Source organism: Mytilus edulis, chromosome 2 (genome assembly GCF_963676685.1).
Source record: "Mytilus edulis chromosome 2, xbMytEdul2.2, whole genome shotgun sequence".
Lineage (NCBI taxonomy): Eukaryota > Metazoa > Mollusca > Bivalvia > Mytilida > Mytilidae > Mytilus > Mytilus edulis.
The window spans coordinates 16,555,562-16,574,498 of record NC_092345.1 but is presented as its reverse complement, the minus strand read 5'-3'; the positions used below and the strand labels follow the sequence as shown (position 1 = coordinate 16,574,498).

At 31.7% G+C, this 18,937-nt stretch overlaps 2 protein-coding genes across 3 annotated transcripts in view; both read left to right on the top strand.

Annotated features, from left to right (window-relative positions):
• The window catches only part of LOC139511578 (uncharacterized), a 166,378-nt gene extending 147,705 nt beyond the window's left edge, over positions 1-18,673 (top strand). Inside the window, exons 2-4 of one of the 2 annotated variants that reach the window (XM_071298423.1) lie at positions 17,076-17,146; positions 17,934-18,093; positions 18,614-18,673. In XM_071298423.1, the coding sequence (XP_071154524.1) occupies positions 17,101-17,146; positions 17,934-18,093; positions 18,614-18,656 (249 nt within the window). In that variant the 5' untranslated portion in view covers positions 17,076-17,100 and the 3' untranslated portion in view covers positions 18,657-18,673. Of the gene's footprint in view, positions 1-17,063; positions 17,147-17,933; positions 18,094-18,613 lie in introns of those variants that run through there. The other variant, XM_071298422.1, reaches the window with a different exon arrangement.
• On the top strand, positions 136-8,488 carry LOC139510503 (uncharacterized). The gene is made up of 4 exons (XM_071297078.1): positions 136-250; positions 3,805-3,885; positions 7,649-7,808; positions 8,206-8,488. Exons 2-4 carry the CDS (start codon positions 3,840-3,842, stop codon positions 8,243-8,245), a joined length of 246 nt encoding a protein of 81 aa, XP_071153179.1. The 5' UTR covers positions 136-250; positions 3,805-3,839; the 3' UTR covers positions 8,246-8,488.
• Positions 18,674-18,937: the final 264 nt, after the last annotated feature.

Genomic DNA, 18,937 nt, shown 5'->3' with positions numbered 1-18,937 from the left:
AAAAAAATATTAATTTTTCAAATAATAATTGCAATTCATCGCTTTGTGTTATGTAACATAATAAATAAATTTCATTTTTAAATGTTTTGTAAAATATAATTTATCATTGAAAATTCCTACTGCGTTTTACTTCATTTGGTTATTGACCAATAAAAACGTGTGTGCATCCTGGGAAACATAAGTAGAATGGTATTTAAATGATTATGAATTTCAGTAATATCTAAAAGGCATCAACCATTTCAATTTTATTGTAAGTACATCTACAACTGTAATAAGGTTTAAAAAGATATTTGGTAACTGCTTACATTTGCTTTAATGTATTATCAAGAGTTAACACATGGCAAGAGTAAAATCTCTTTGTTCTTACTGTGGTATAATCTGGATAATGCACAGCTAAGGTGTGCATTAACTACCTCAGATAACTGCACAGTTCAAATCTATTTTTACCTTTAGGGGCGGTTCTTGGATTTTGAAAGGGGCGTTATTCTATCAAATTAAAAAAAAAATCCCAGAGTGTAGCGAGACTAAAGACAATATTGACGTTTTGAAGCTAAAACACGATACTTTGTCAAATCCAAGGGTTAACGACCTGTTCGCCCCCACCCCCGAGTCTGCCATCTGCCTTGAAATTACGACAAAGATAAACTTCGTGCAAACATCGTAGTTTCAAAATAGGAAAAAGAAATGTTTCTCATTCCTTCAATTTTTTTTTATCTTAAAGCTGGGACATAAACTATTTTATTATATTTTGTGTACAACGTAAATCTATATCAGTGTTTTAAAGTAAAAAAGAAAGTTAAAATATTTTTTGTTAATTTCTGCCCAAAAAGAATTGTATCTAAGAATATCCGAATATAAATAAATCAATCTGATTTAGATTAGTTTCAGACTCAATGGAATTTATAACGACTTTTTGAATATCCGAATATAAAGGAACTATTTTTGGATCGAATTTAATGAGGACCATATTTCAGTTTGTTTTAAAACAGGGGGATTAGCTGGAGATCAATCAGACTTCATTTAGACTGACGTGTCTTAAAAAGCAATACAGAAGATAAAAAGAGATTGGGGGGGGGGGGGGGGGGGGGACGGGGTTGCGGGGAGTAAAAGGTTTTGAAAGAGAAACGTATTTTCTGTTTATTATACATTTTAAATTTAGGTAATATAATATCTTCCTCGTTTCTTTTTCTCTCTAAGCATATCATTGAGAAATTCAAAAGCAATTATTCTGATTTAAACTCAATAACCCTTGCAGTTATGTTTTTTTTTTTATTCATACACCGAAAGTACACAGTTTGTGAAAGTCTTAATCGTCACCAATTAAATGAAAATGGGGAATAAATTTAACGGAAATATTTTAATCAACAAAACATTTTTTTTTATCATATACCCAAGCGCCTGTGGAAACGATAAAAAAAATATACCATTAAATCCCAATTTTAGAATGAGTCTAAATATGAAAAAAATTATAAATTTTAAACTTACCAAAGTCGTATTTTCGCCTTGCTTTACCCTACAAGAAATTTTCCTAGGATCCGTGGATTGCGGAATGACGTCAACATTTCTAAAACGTTCACGTAAATTGATTGCGTCATGTGTTAAAACAGTTATTGGCCAATCAAATCGGTATATGGAATTTAATCTGCACAGCACGAGATGACCCAATAACCCGAACTCCTACGTCGTTCGGGTTATTGGGTCATCTCGTGCTGTGCAGATTAAATCCCATATACCGACTTGCTTGGTCAATAACTATAACTTGTTTTTTTTTAAATTCGCATCATCTTCTTTTCATCAATCTTGAAATTTTTCCGTGGTGTAATCTAGCTTCATTAATTAGCAATTTCAAGAATTTTAAACTTTCATCTGTTTATATTAATCGTTTAAACTTCTAACAGAATGTATATAAAAAAACATCAATGCCAAAGTCATTGCTGAAAACTGCTTATCAAAATTTAACGAGTGTCCTATTATTGTCAAAATATACTTTTTCCTTTTGTATATTCTCCTTATTTTAATGCATTTAACAACTCTAAAGAACGTTACTAGTATATAAACTACTCTTAGACATGTGCCATGATGTGGGATGCTTATCTATAGGTAAAACCAGGCTTATTCTCCATTTTTTAGAAAATGTTTGTTCAAAGGTTAGGAGTAAGAACGTTTTTGTTATTTATTTTGTTGGTTGAACGCTTAACGTTTGACCTTGTCACTTTTAATGGACCTATTACCACTTTAGTATTTTCCTTGGAATACCGTATTTATATTAATCTTATTTTAGATTTATGTTCTTTTTCACGGGTTCAACCGAATACAAAGCATTTCTTTTCTATACAAGGCTTAATACACAAAACACAAATATACTATGGGATGTAGGTTTGCAGCATCCAGTCTTTTAATAATTATTTTATACATTCGGAACATAATAACAACAGTCATGTGAACAACAATTTAGAATGACAGGCGTTTCGCAAAAAACGTCCTTATCACACTCTCTTCACGAGAAGTATGATCAACAGCCTGAACAATCTACAAAATATAATTACAAAAATTAGAAACAATTCAGAACTACATGTAAATGATTGAAAAAAAATTTGAATAAATACTGTAACTTTGGACAGTATATGTGTACATCTATTGCATTGTATAATTCTATGAGAATAATCTTATACGTGTAAATGACAGTACCTATAGAACAAAAACTGTTTTTTAAACAAAACAAAAATTAAAAGTCAAACAGACCTTAACAGCAATTTTTTAAACCACAGGCACTTGTTTCTATCCATAGGAAGGTCGACTATCCATATAAATAGAAGAAGGTGGCTAACGAATTGTTTTTTAGGTCACGACAGCCTCCGCTTCGGACGCTTTTTCTACCCTTCAACTTAACGCTAAAAATCCCTACCTTATATGAATCGATTCAGTGAATATTTTCCTTTAAATCTAAACTAATTTCATAATCCCACAGTGTTCCTCTTCACGGTCATCTACTCTCAATTCACTAAACCATGTCGAAAACTTGAGGTACCATCTTTTCAATGCCTCGTCTCGAAGCTGTCTTAGGATCATCTTAGCTAAGACATCCTAAACCTGTCGCAAGTTCTTTAAATTTTCAAATATAAATATGATCTACGGAAAAAAATCATGTTAATGTAGTATGTCTTACCATAAATTATTCTAAACGTATTGATTAATATAATGACATGATTTGCAAAATAAATATAAAAAAATAAAAGTAATTATTATCTTTAAACAATACATCAATATAAATATGAAATTTTCAATGCAAAATTAAGAAAAAAGAATATAAAATTATGACATTGTTTTGGTACAAGTGAGTTGAATTCAATTTCGACTTTATTGGTTATAAAAGGTAAAGAGATAAAATCGTGCCATTTTTATATCAATACATCGAATTTTCATTGTTGACAAATCCTGATAATCCGTCAATGTATATGTTTTAAGCAGGAACAGGAAAATAGATAATTAGATAATAATAAGATTTTTTTTTTCAAAATTAATATAAAAAATAAGTGTAATTTATATAAATAAACGTATAACTATCCTAAGACCATCATAAGACACCTCTCGTGTTGTCCTAACTTTATGACCAACTTTAAGAGATGTCCTAATTTAGGACCGCTTTGTGAAACCCACTTAGGACTAAGATATGTCGTAAGACCATCCTAAGACATGTCTTAGTCCTAAGACATGTCTTAGTCCTAAGACAGCTTCGTGAAACTGGGCCCAGAATACTGCGTTTGCTTCTTTTTTTTATAATTTCATTATTATATTATATTCCAGGTATTTGTCACTCACCATTGTTATAGCAACAAAACATGAAGTACTTCGCAGCTATTTTGGTGCTATCACTCTGTATTGCAGGTAAATATATATATTAATGTGTATATAATAAAAACTGTATCACAATTTTCCATACGTTTTGGCCATTATATATAAATAGATAGTTCCTTTAAATATCAGCCATACAATGTTAGATCTTGTTTTTTTTTAGAATATATTTTGTTCTTCCCTGGCTGGGATTTGAACTCATGCTACTGAGATATCGTGGTACAAAATTGCCTTGCATTATGCCAGACGCGCTAGACACCTTGACCAGGATGTCTCTACAAAATAAAGCTTTAATTTAGGATGCAGTCACAGAATTAATCATATAATTATAAGTAAGTTTGAACCAGTGACAACTCTACGACAGATTTTATTCATCGGAGCACCAGTTGTGGTTTTACAAGGCTTATCAAGAAATATCAGCCCAACATGGCAGATCTGTTAATTTTGGTGAAGCAAAAACCTTGCTGTGAATTCTAAAATAAAGAACAACCAGCAAATTTAAAATGTACCAGATTGTCTCGAATACTGCGCAGATAAGATTAAATATGATAAAAGTCCAACTATTTGCGTAGCAGTTCTAATATCAGTCTGTAATATACGAAGAGCATGTTATGTAATCGTGTTGAATATTTTGACTGAACACATAGCCTTCGTCAGTGCTTTTTTTATCAAATTTTAAATAATACTATTTGTTAATATAAGAAAATAGCTCAGTAATACAAGTTAATCAAAATATTGAATCAGAAATTAAACCAATAAAACAAAACAAAACTCAGTACTATATTAACGTAGCATGTTATGACAAATCAACTACACTCTAAAAATTGTGTTTAGAGCCTAAACACTTTCCTAAACACATTTGTGAAACCGATTTTTGACATGTTTTAAATCTAAACATGTTTAATATTTAATGTGCTAACAGCCTAAACGTGTCAAGCTATAAAGTGCTTACACTGTAAACATGTTTAGATGTAAAGTGTTTAGACTAGAAACATGTTTTGCTAAAATGTGCTTAGACTGTAAACATGTTTAGTTGTAAAGTGTTGTATCTGGAAACATGTTTAGTTCTAAAGTGTTTTGTCAGGAAACATGTTTAGCTGTGAAGTGTTTTGAATGTAAACATGTTTAGACCATAAAGGGTCGTGAAGAAACATGTTTATCGTTTTAGTGCGATAAGCAGTTACTTCATTAGACCCCAAATAAACTAATACTCCGGAAGGCTAGACTGTAAAACGTATGATAGCTTTCAATACTACATGTGTTCATACCATCACAAAAGGAACGAAACGCATCAAACTAAGAAACTTGAATTTCCAATTCAAATTGATTGTGACTAATACCTTTTCAATCTGAATGAGTATTTTCTTTAATTCAATTGTCAACATTCGACTATTGTATTTTTTCTTCATTTCAAATATTCATTAAACAGTCTAGAACTTTTGAAATGAAATTATTATTATACTAATTCTAGGATTAAAAACAAAATTACAAGATATGAAACAAAGGAATTTATGTAATTGTTTATTTCCAGTTAATCATTGAACACAATCAAATATAAACTCATAAAATCATAAATTCATAGCAACGTACATATACATAATATTGACCAATCAAAATAATTTGAAAATGTCCTGTTTTCATTTTACAAGTCAATAAGAGCTTCTCCTTTCTTAGTACCCAACTGCTGGTCACTGGCCTGAAAGATAGAAAAATATTGATAAGCAACTAAGTAGAATTAATCTAAAAATATAAGTATACGAACTACAACACCAAAAAGTAAATGCATGATTTAAGATCAAGATAACAACATTAGAACCGTGGTATAAAAGCATAAATGTACTGATGAGTAAATTGATATTTTTAATATAAAACTTCTTTTCATGCTTAATATCATTCATTTCATCAAATATATATTGACATTTTTTAAAATCAAATACACTTCGGATTCTTACCTAGCAATATACATTTTTAGTTGCTACTGTGCATTATCTCCTCTTTTAGAATGTCAAGACAAATGATTTCCTCTGCACTTCTCTCATCTAGAATAAAACAATACATATCAATAAAAATATAAGAAAGTACAACGGCTTATAACTATTGAAGAAAAACAAGCATCTTTTTATTTATTTTGAGCAAATGTTGATTGTGCATTTAGGAAGTGCTTACTAAAACAATGAACTCGATATGACACTGGTTTTACGAATGATGCACTCGGCAGATTCCGCTTCCCCTTCATGTTCCATTATAATCTGCCGAGGAGTACCAAATGAAAATTGTCCTCATGAACTCCTTTCCAAGAACATATATATATATATATATATATATATATATATATAATAAGTGCTAGCTTGCATGATAGAACATTAAACAACTCTTATCTTTACACAAGATAGTTTAAACACTAAAATCTCTTACAAGCACTTCTTTCGTGTGATGGTTCCCCCTTTTTCTTCTCCTGCATTGACTATACGGTAGTGTACTTGTACATAATACTTATAACTGTCAATAATCATTTAAAATTGGCAGTACAAAATAAAAATCAGTATAATTATAACTCCTTACCTTTCTGAAACAGTTAAGTTACGGTCAGTTATGGTCAGAAGTAAACAGCGTGGCCTTTGACTTCGGGTTCTTTGTTTCTTCTTCCCGCTCAAAAATTAGCACGTGGTATGCATGCCGTCTTCGGCCTAAATGTGTTGTAATTCTAAACGTGTTTAGGAAAGTGTCTAAATATTGAAAGTGCTTAGAATTTAAACACGTTTAGCTTCATATACTTGACGATGTAGCTAAACATGTTTAGCACAACAACATGTTTATTGCAAAGTGCTGAGAGCCAACACATGTTTAGTGCGAAGTGCTGAGAGCCAAAACATGTTTAGTTTTTAATGCTTAGAAATTAAACACTTTCCTAAGCACATAAGTCTTGCAACACGTTTAAATTCTAAGCACTATTTTTACAGTGTAAAGAAATAAGGACAATTATCATGCGTTTATTTTTGTCTACTCTTCGAATGATTAAAAGTTTCACTGGTTGTATTAACACTTGTCCAGTTGTCGACCTTGTGCTGCCTTCTTATGCCATTCTTTGGTTTTATTGTATGTAATTTTGCTCTCTTGTTGACAGTCTCTCATATTGGTTTAACCACACAATTAATCACACTGCGAAGGATCTCTCGCCAAAAACATAAACCAACTCGTAACCTGAGTAGCTTATAAGTGTTCCTAACAGTTCAGCCAAAATTCAATATTAAACATTTACATAAAACATGGGCTGCACGTGATCGACGTCACAATTGAAATTTCAACCTCAGATGAATTTTTAACCACGCCGAAGATCAAAGTAGTCATTTTAGTTGGTGTTGCTAGCTAGGAAATTATAAATAAAATCATTATGAAAGTAAGTTTAAATGTGTCTGTTCTTTTTTCTTAACAGTCGATTTTCTAGAACATTTTGGATCTTCAAATAAAAATGGCGACATTTCGAGCATGAAGTACAAAAGTTCAAAAACTCCCTATTATAATCGAAATAATTCGATTATGCCATGCTCTTTGTGAATTTTAACTTGGGTAGGCATAACGCAAACGTAAAAAAGATATTGACAAATAGAATGCCTACCCTTGTCAAAATGAGCATAGAGCATTGAATGAAAGAATTATTTCGTCACACGGAAAACTATTTGATATCAATAAATATTAGGATTATAAACGATCCTGCTAAAATGTCACATATATGTGTAAATATTGGTCAAATGACTTCAACTGGTTAATCAACAACATCCTTTATTAAATAACACAGGATTGCATGGTGCAAGTCAGAAGATGAGTAGCTGGGGATTTGATCTGTTTTGTCCATTTTCTGGTGACATATGTAACTGTGCATGTACGACCTGGGGATTCGATAGCGGGGCGTGCTCAGGACCAGGAAACAACGACTGCTGGTGTTATTTCGTTGGGAGGTAAGTATCTGTCCTATAATTGAATATATTTTTGTTTTGCAAAATTCAGAATTCAATCTATTTTAATATGTGATTCATAAGACAGATCGCGTTTGACAAATCCGAATTAAAAAAACGTAGATTCTGTGTCAGTCCCTTGTGTTTAAGTACGTTCACAGTGTGACTATTACAATAAATATATTATTATCTGATTTATTACATCCATTTTCGAATGTAAATGTCTTTTGGGTATTTTTTTCTTAACACTATTCTTTACAATACTGTAGAATAAACCATTGATACCAGAATAGATAGAAATGCATCAACGATTATACATGAGTTATCTATACATTATTTTTATTGTTCACGTTCGCGTTAATAGCTTTTATTAATTAAAATGTTTTTTGTATGATTTCAGAAAGCCTAGTCTTGCAGGTAAAAGAAAAGTTGGAAAATAAAAGAATGTGAACACAAAACATCCTACAATTGAGGAAAAGTATTAAAAGATGTGTTTGAGTTTTTGATTTCACCATTTCTTAAGGGACTTTCCGTTGCTGAATGTTTACATTTCTTATTTCATATTTTGATATATCAGAAATCCTGAAACGGGGAAACTACATTTAAATGATGGAGTATACACCAGATATTTCTATTATTTCTTGTCGAAACGAAATCAATAAAATCAAAAGAAGCACACATTTTGTTTGCTTGTAAAAACATTTGTTCCATACATCAATTCCATATTGTCTCTAATATTACAAGAATTAAAACTGTTGATCGATATTATTTGAACTGTACAAAGCAAACATGACATAGAAAAGAAAGATTAAAAGTCACTTACGGTATAGAATTTAATTTAAAAACGCATGGATAAAAATTCAAAAATTTCAAATAATTAAACAAAATTTAACATAATCAAACATAAATGTATATTTACTATTGTAAGAGGGTTGCTGATAGATAAATTTACCTGTTCAATGCTAACCAACGTATAACTGACACTCATATTTTAAAGTTGATTCTGATGTAGGAATCATAACTTCGAATGACGTACATACAGTTATTCATTCGTGATAGTAATACAACACATAGAACATGTCGTCACAATTTATTTCACAACAGGTCCATATATAAAAACACGTCCATTCATAAGTTAACTTAACAATAGCAAAGCTTACAATGTGAACGTTGATGTTCGTATCATATCATGTTGTAATTCCTAATATTTGACCAAATTATAAATGCAGATCACTGTAAAAAAAAAGAAGCGATAGATATCAGAGGGACATTCAAATTCATAAGTTAAAAATAAACCGACAACCCAATCGTTTAAAAAGTAACAGATAAATAGACAGTTATACACAAAATACAACATAGAAAACTGAAGACTGATCAACACGAACCCCACCAAACATTGGGTTGATCTCAGTTGCCCATAAAGGGAACGCAGATCCTGGTCCATAGTTTCCACCCATCGTGTTTCTAATGTGTGCTTAAACCTGGCAAAAAGTCTAATTCGACAGGTTACACTCCGAAAAAGTTAGACGGAATTGTAGTTACGACATGAGGAACGTATTTGTTATTATCAGTGGAACGAATCTTCTATAACGGCCAACCAACTAGTGATGGCGTCGGTTAAACTCACGAAGGGATAATTTTGACTTCAACATTTGGAAATTTTGGTTTGATTGCTTTCTCGTAAACAGAAAACCCTCTATAAAAATAATCATGATAGATAATAAAAGCCCGGAATATTGTATCAGTTGGGTGATATATATTCCGTATGCAGGCACTTCTGGAATGTTGCTACATAGAAATGGAAACTTCACAATTTGGAAGCTGAACTCATTTCTTTTGTTAAGTTTTGTTTTTAACCGAATTTCATTGTCAACTTCCAGATGTAAGTCAACAATGTTGCTTCATACGAATTGAATATTCACAGTCGGGAAGCTGACATAATTTCTTTTGTCGTAAAGATTTGTTTTCAACCGACCCTCTTTGTCAATTTCTAGATGTAATTCGAAATATGAGGCAGACTTAACTGTATCTATTGTATACGTTATTTAAAGTTCGATGGAATAAATGCATTCAACATAGTTACAAAATTTTGAATTATTGAGCGAGAGACCATGTAAATAGCGGAAAGAAAGGCCAAGGTATAATGAAATATATACAGACCTATGCTTATCCAGAATTTCCTCTTCAGTAGGGTCGTGGGGTATATGTTGAGTTTCAGTTTTAGTGCATTGTCAATACCTATAAATTTATCCAGTAGTTTATGTAACGCGAGTTACGAACACCCACGATGTTGTTTGAGACAAATGTTCGGGAAAACGACATATTAAACCTAAGCCTTATTTGGCATAACTTTATGGAATTTTGGATCCTCAATGCTCTTCAACTTTGCACTTGTTTGGCTTTATAAATATTTTGACATGAACGTCACTGATGAGTCTTTTATAGACGAAACGCGCGTCTGGCGTACTAAATTATAATCCTGGTACCCTTGATAACTAATTACACGACTGGGTCGATGCCACTGCTGGTGGACGTTTCGTCCCCGAGGGTATCACCAGCCCAGTAATCCACACTTCGGTAATGACATAAATATCAATAATGTGGTCATTTTTTTAAAAATAAATTTCCTGTTTACAAAACTTTAGTTTTTCCAAAAATAAGGATTTTCTTATCCCAGCCATTGATTAACTTAGCCGTATTTAGCACAATTTTTGGAATTTTGAATCTTCTATGCTCTTCAACTTTGTAACGTAAAACGTCCCGAAGTCGTCATGGGTCCGCACTTTCTAATACATAGTAATGACATGACGACATTAAGACGCAATGTAAATAGGTAATCATACAGAAAAAATATTCAGAATCCGATATCTCTTTAGTATGAGGCCGTCAAACATTCGGAAATATGGTTATCTTTCGTCTAAACTACACCGGGGAAAGCCAGATGACTTCCGGACGGTCACGTCTATGAGTCGTCACATATCACGTCCATTGGTCGTCATGTAATATTAGCCGCCCGTCTTTAGGTCGTCAACTCATTTCTTTTTAAAAAAAAATAGTCAACACAAAATCAAATGAACTCTTCTTATTGTTCATCATTCACAAAATAAGTTTTGAAGCAAATATTTCACAAAGTAAGTACAATTTTCATGAAAAAGTACAATCATAGTTAATTATAAAGCAATTATAGAAGCGCACTGATGGGACTTGACTACTGTTCTAATTTTATCCTCACTGTTATCCTCTCCTCTAAAAGTTAGATGACACAGCTGCTGTGGCCCTGTTTTTCTTGATTTCACTTCACTCGACTCTATTGGTCTAATTACATAGCGCGACTTTGCCAGACTGAGTTTCATCACTGACGATATAGCTGCAGCATATTCTCTCTTTAAGTTTCCAACCTTTCTAGAGCCACCATGAATTGCAACTGCATTAGAGTCATATTTGTTTAACGGCTCTGCCTCCAAATGGTAATTACTACCAACCGATAGTTCCCGTCTACCGTAATGATGCATACCAACTGCCAACAATGGTCTGATTGTGAACTGTTTCATTTTGGTGTCCTGGAATACAAAAATAAAATAAAAAGTCAAAAGTCATATGTATCAATAATTTGAGTAATAACAGTTAATAGCAAAATGGACACGATACAGTAGAGATATAAGTTGGTATGCAGCTGGCATGGAATACACGGCTGCAAAAACAACACATAAACGGAACATTGGATTCAGTGACGATATGTTGACACACAAAACATGGGATTACGTCACCGCATGTTTTCGATTTTTTCAACTGTTTCTCATTCTTTGCTGTTTTACTTTTAATTTGTTTAAGTTCTCTCAATCTTTTCATTTGTTCCTGTTTAGCCTTTTTTGTTTCCTCCTCAATAATTTTCTCTGCTTTTCTTTTCTTTCGAAGCTCCTTTCGTTTCATTTTGTTTTTCTCGTCTTCCTTTTTCTTTTTTTTTCCTTTGAGTCGAGCTCTTCTTGAATCTCTTTTGTTGATAAAATCCTCGCTTTTCCGTCACCTTTCCTCCTTTTGGTTCTACCACTTACATCTTTTGTTTTTGGCACGACCAAGACCGAAACCAGATAGTCTGGAATAAGTCCAGCTTTAACTAAAGGATGAGATGATGTTTCAGGACAGTAGGATGGTTGCACATTGAGAGATGTGGACGACATTGAATTTATACTTTCGACACATTAATTGGCAAATTAGAATCGCTTGAAGAACTAGACATAGTACATGAGATCTTCAGGTTTTTCCAGGTATGAAATACAACGTCACCTTTAACCATCGTATTGCTGGAAAATGCATTCTCATATTTACGCTTCATACGAGGTGTCAAAGCGGATTCAATTGCTGATAATGCTAGTTCTGGTGGACATATAGTTGTACTAGATAACTCAATTTCGTTTGACGATTGTGTAGCCTCAGAGGTAGTGTGGATTATAGGAGATAAAATACCGTCGGCACCAACTTCTAGGTCCATGACGGTTGTTACGCCCGTGTTAAAAAAATCCCCTGTTTTGTGGCACACTCATACCACTAAAAATATATAGGAAGTAACATATATAGAAAGTAACCCCCCGGATGCTATGTGAACATTGCCTTAATTCAAATTGTTAAATTCCCGTAACTATATAAGACATATCAGGAATATGACAGTTGTTTTCCATTCGTTTGATGTGTTTGATGCTTTTGATTTTGCCATTCAAATTTGAATTTTCCTCGTTGTTGATATCTTTGTGATTTTACTTCTTGTAAATTTCGTACCGTACAACAATATGTCGTACCGTTTTATACTGCACCTTTGTGTACCTTGCCACACGTGTGCTTTCAGTACAACACTGTACTGTATCATAGTGTATCATTTCGTACGTACCAGACTTACCGTACCTTTACAGAATGTTTTACTTTCTCAATTCTCTTCGACTTGTAAGTTTTAAAAAATGTCCTTGGCATCTTCTACGATTGCAACTTTGAAATTAACTTCTGTAGCATTGGTGTCAGTCATTTTTTCCACATAATACTGTTTTAATAGTTCTTGTGTTACGTATTAATTGTATTATTTATAAGCTAAACGTAAGAACTACGAATACGTTACTGCTTAGAAATGAAAATCTCACGATTAAAAAGTTGAAATCATCAAATGTGTCAAAGTTTCTAGTTTGAATTCGTTCATCTGTGTCGATTTTGTTGGAAAAGTAAAAGCATGCAGCAGACCTTAACTAAAATGTGGGTTCTTGAGTGACAGGTCAAAATGATAGAATGGACAGAAAAACTAATACATTACACAAAAACAACAGTAAGAATAAAGTGTGTATGTAAATCAAACCAATTATCTTTCTTTTTATACAAAACATAGTTTTTTGTTAATATGAAATAGAAGTTTACATTGTTCGGACAGTAAAGCAAATTTAACGTGCATTGCTATTTGAATTAGAATTTACGTTTGGACGTAAAACGTTTCGAATGCAAATTAAACTTATTCGAATTAGTTTATGCGAGTTGAATTCGAATTACGTGTGAACGCAGCATAAAAACAACATGTTATAAATTTGATGCGGCCCAAGCGCTTTACTGGATTTACTTTCTCAAGGAACGCTAAAGGACGAATACTTTAGAAACAGGGATGTATTAAAACGAAAACAATTGAAGAGCTTATTATGTAAATGACCGTAACAGACCTCAATAAATAAACAAATTAGTATAAGGTCAATTTTTCTGTTGGATTTGAAACCATATTTTCTTTATATAACTGAATTCAAAAACTCAAAAACATACATTTTCACATTTTGTTATAAATCATGTCAGTACAGTAATACCTATTACTGAGCTGGTGATACCCTCGGGGACTAATTGTTCACCAGCAGAGGTATAATTTTGTAGTTTAAAATGATTTTGTATCACTTCACCATATTAAAATTGAATTAGTCGCCTTTCAATTACGAGCAACCTTTGGAATTTTTGTTTCTTCCAAACACAAGGAATTACATTCTATAGAATGTGTTTGCATTGAAAGATTTTATATATAGACATTTCTAAATATCGCAGCTGTAGGATATACTTCAATGAGACAGCAACTCCCAAAATATACCAAGCTTATTAGAGTTCAGCACACAGTCCTGAATAGTAAACTAGATACAATAAATTATGGCAACAGCAGTTTGAATTGATATTGAACTTACTTTCAATAATATTGTAGTTTTATACTTGAACTTCATAATTTTGGTCTTTATGTTAGTTCTTTCTGTTTAGTTTTATGTCCTGGATTTGATAAGCTAAGTTGTTTATACTTGTCATTCGTATGTTGTGCAGTGACACAACTGTCTATGCTACTAGAGTATTGTGTGCTAGTAAATTATAAAAGCCTGTTACATTACGTAAATGCCTGTCCAAAGTAAATGTCTGATTACTTGATATCCGTCATACATATGCATTTAATAATAACCTTGACTTGTTTTTTTCGTATAAATTATTACCTTACTATACTATATGTTTTTACTCGTTGCTTGATCCCGTACGACATTCTATAGTTGATTTTAGCCACGTCATTTGATCTCTGATGGAGAGTTGTCTCATTGGAAATCTCTTTGTTTTAAATAATTGTCCTTCATTATTCAAAGTTAATAGTTATCCTTTGTTTTATACTAGTAAGTCTGGCCTTGTTGTTGGTTAATTATTTGTTAACTATTTGTATAAATATCTATTGTTCATTTTTAACATGCAGTGTTTCATCGTAAATGTTTTCATACACCATGCCGAACTTCATTTGCGCAATTTATTGTAAAATATGGAATACACCATCATATTTTATATTGCTACTAAAGCCTGGCTTTAAGAACATGTTTTTCAGCTAAAAAATACATATTTTGTTATGTTTTATACTTTACATGTCTTGATCATTTGATCATATAATTATTTAATTGCTAAGATGCAAATTACAAACAAAATGTACAAATTCAAAAAGCAAACAAGCGCTTAAATATCTTTATTTTTACTTATATTTGAACTTAGGAACATGTATATTTGTTTGTTATCAGTTGACTAAAAGTACTCTAGGCGTAACAATCATATAGGTTTAACTTGTACTGATGTACATGTACTTTGACCGTGTCCTCATAGAGTATTATTATTCAAATGACAATTTGTATTTTGTATGCTTTACATGTATTTCTACACTGATTTGTTATGACATTACATGAATCTTAATAGAATTATGGAAATGTACTTGTCTATCATCAACCACGATAACAAATTAGATATGAACTTTAAAGGACCCGGACCTTGCTTCATGGTCCCTGCCACTTGAATGTATAGTAGAATTATAAATGTTTTTTAAAACCGAGTACCCTGTATCATCATAAGCAACCTACATATAGTAGGCAAAACAAGATACCAACACATAAGCATTGCAATAATTGAATTCCAAAAATTAGGAGTCTCAACAATTTCACCACGATTTGCAGTTAAACATAAACCTCCATGTCGTTGAGGCCAGTGGAAACTTCAGAAAAATTTCAGAAAAAATGTGTTATAAAGATATACTATTTTATATGTTATATCAAAGTATTTATTGTCCTTTCAATTGTCGATTATTTTTGATAGGTCTGTACTCACAATATGGTTTCCTGCTAAACCATGAGATAGAGCATTATCCAATCAAAATCATTGATTTTGCCATAAGGTATAATAAATTTACTTATGTTTTGACCTATCAGTCACAAAATCAATTTAATTACTGACAGCGACAATGTTAAAATGTATAACTACAGTGTTATTTTGAAAACTGCGAGTAAACGTTTATCTAAAGGATCAATAAGTTGATGTGAATAATATCTGGATAAACGGGCTCTATAACGATACCTTAACATTTAAAATTTGTTTTCCGTTCAGCAAAAATTTCAGCGAAATCTTTTTATCTATAAAAAAAAGATTTGAGAAGTTTTAGGTACCAAAATCCTTGACAATGATTTGCAAGATATATATAGATAACGTTCATCAAACGCTTACTTATCACTATAGACACATAGAGTGTAACGAACGAGTTTGAAAATATACATGGTAGTTTTTCAATTATAATTAAGTTGGGGTTCTTCAGCGTTTGTTAATCATATATTGAATTGAAAAACCTGATGTATGATGGGTTTCTAATGCCATGTTAACCATTCTCGGTGTAAGTATGTTAGATATATATATATTTATTATACATAATTTGAATATATATGTAGTTGCTACTACTTTAACAATAAATGTAATGCGGTTTAGGAAAATACGTAAACAAGAATAAATTCCCCTTCTGTTCAAAATATAAATTTATGAAAAGATTAATGCATTTTAATTGCGTACCATGATAATTAGATTTTTTTTTTGAATTTTTGTAAAAAGTCGCTTTATTCACATGACGAACTGCACTGTATTTTTAATCATTTAGAATGACCAATTAAAACCTTTGTGCATCCATGAAAAAAAACTATAGTTACTGTATATAAATACTTTTCTGGAGCATAACTTCCCAGGTATTAACAGTTTCAAATCTACTGTAAGTATATTTAATGTGCAATAAGCTTTTGAATGTTCATGTTAAAGTGGCCGTATGTTGAAAACATTTCCCGACTATGTTGAATGTAAGTCAAAGTTCTTTTAAAAAGATCTACATTGCCGGCAAGCAAAGAAGTCACCAAGGTGTGTTGTAGGTTTGGATTTGTTTAATCAGGTTTTGAGATTGTTACGGTTTTGTCATCTGAAGAAACCTTCTGTGTGTTTTAATTTGTCTGAATCAGCTGTATATATACTGACTAGCTGATTTTACTATCTTTAAAAAAAAATGATATAAATCAGTTTGTCTTGTAAAACGTTTACTAGTATTAATTAGTTTTAATTGGTATTTGAAGTACTTTGAGTATCTGAGAGTACTCTTAGCTTGGAATGTTACATTGTGGTTCTCTGTATTTAACTTCCATTTGAATGCGCTTATTTCGGATTTGATTAGTAACTTTTTTTTGTTAATGGAATCCACATTAAAATTGTTTGTGATAAGTAGCATAGTGTTGCTCATATGAAATTGACAGTACAAGTACTAATATTTCTAAACAGAGAAATGTGCATGTGATACATAAATTTCAGTTCACCTTTCGTCAAATAAACGTTCTTACAGTTAAATGTAACTGTAGAAAACATAAATATACTTATACACAGCTTTAAGTAGATAATACATTTATGATACATTTTAATTGCAAAATTGCATTATTATTTTTAGATTTTTTTTAACTAAAAGTTGGTTTTCACAAAGAAGATGAAGTATTTGGTCGTTGTGTTGATACTGTCATTTTGCATAGCAGGTAAATAATTTAAATATTAATGACAATGAAAATTTACAAAACTGGTACGGAGTTTAGAAGTTAACCAAATTAAATAATTGCCCCGAATTTGCAGTCAATTCAAGAATGAAAGTTCGTTAAGCTAAAATGATATATAAATTACAATTAAACAGTTTTAAGAAACCAAATTCGATCGGAAACAGCCATTTGGATATGAACAGCAAAGCTTGTTACTTTTCAATGTTTATATTCTTTGCTATCTTATACTAGTAACTAAACTATCCCATGCGTAGCCCTTCCCAATTAAGGATAACACCAAAGTGTGTATGAATGCAGATTAAAATCAGCTGAACTATTAAAAATACATTACCGATCTTTTTACGCTTATTTCGACAAAGCTGAACCAAACCTGATTACCTTTAGCAAAATATAGTTTCACAACTATGCGTTGATAAATGTTGAAAACGTACAGTATTCTATTTTTTGTTATGTCAAGTACGCTATAAATGTCCCCTTAATACCCTGTGTAAAAAAGGGTTGGAAAAGGTCCGTCGGTGGAATTGATTGCCGGCCATAAAGAGTAAGCAGTCTGCTGCGTATGCATACCATATGACTATGTGTTTTTAAATACAATAGCCTTCCCAATCGGACAACCCATCAGATTGACTTTTAATGCCGGATAAAAACAATCCAGTTTCTACGCCCAAGTTAACAATTTAGGTATCCACTTTATAAGTATATTTTTTGTATTTTAAATTTTGCAACCTTGTATACTACGTATACCAATTCAACCGAACAATATTTTCAGGATTAAATGCTAAAAAGGCGCATATGGGCAATTATGGTTTTGACCAGTTTTGTCCTCATAGGCCTCGAAGATGTAATTGGTATTGTAAAGACTGGGGATTTACTGAAGGAAAATGCTTGGGACATAGAAATAGGGAGTGCTGGTGTTTTTGGTATGGAAGGTAAGTACAGTTAATTAAAACAAATCAAATTGCATCTTGTATAACTATTTATCACAGAGGGTTATAAAATGATAAGTTGTATAACACAAACAATCATCACACGAAATGATGTTATCAAAAAGAGATGTTGGTTAGACGTTAATGAGACCACAACCAATAATCTATCCAAAAAGGACAGCTACAAGACAACTAAACAAAATGTTATCACAGAGAGCAAGATTACTATAAGTATAAACAAAATCATTGTGGTACGGTTGGTAAACAAATACTCAAGTCAATAAATCCTGCCGCATTTATATCAAATAGAAATATGTATTTGTTAAAGTTAAATACAGTTTAAAAGAGAGACGAAAGATAACAGAGGGACATAATAAGTAGAAAATAAACTGAAGACGGCATAGCTAAAAAAAGACCAACAGATGCTTCATTTGTTTTCTAACCACTGTGATTTAACCTGTTGAGTATGGGTTTCTTTATATTAACGATATATCTTAATTTTACATTTTTATCATATTTTCAGAAAACCTAGTTTTGCAGGAAAGCGTAAAATTGCACATGAATAAAATATAAACATAACAAATACATTGTTTTGTTTAGTTTAAAAACATCTAACATTTAAAAGCATAATGTACTGATAATGTAACCAAAGGATGTAAAAGGGGGTCTTATAGTGATTTTTTTTAAGCGTCATGTTAAAAAAGTAAAAATCACCACATGAAGTCAACAAAGTAGTGACTTCTTCTACTTGTCAAAAACTTCCGAAAATCACAGTTTGTCTTACTTGTTATAAACACAGCTTCTGTCCCACACAATCCTCTATACTGTTTGACACCACTTTCCCTTT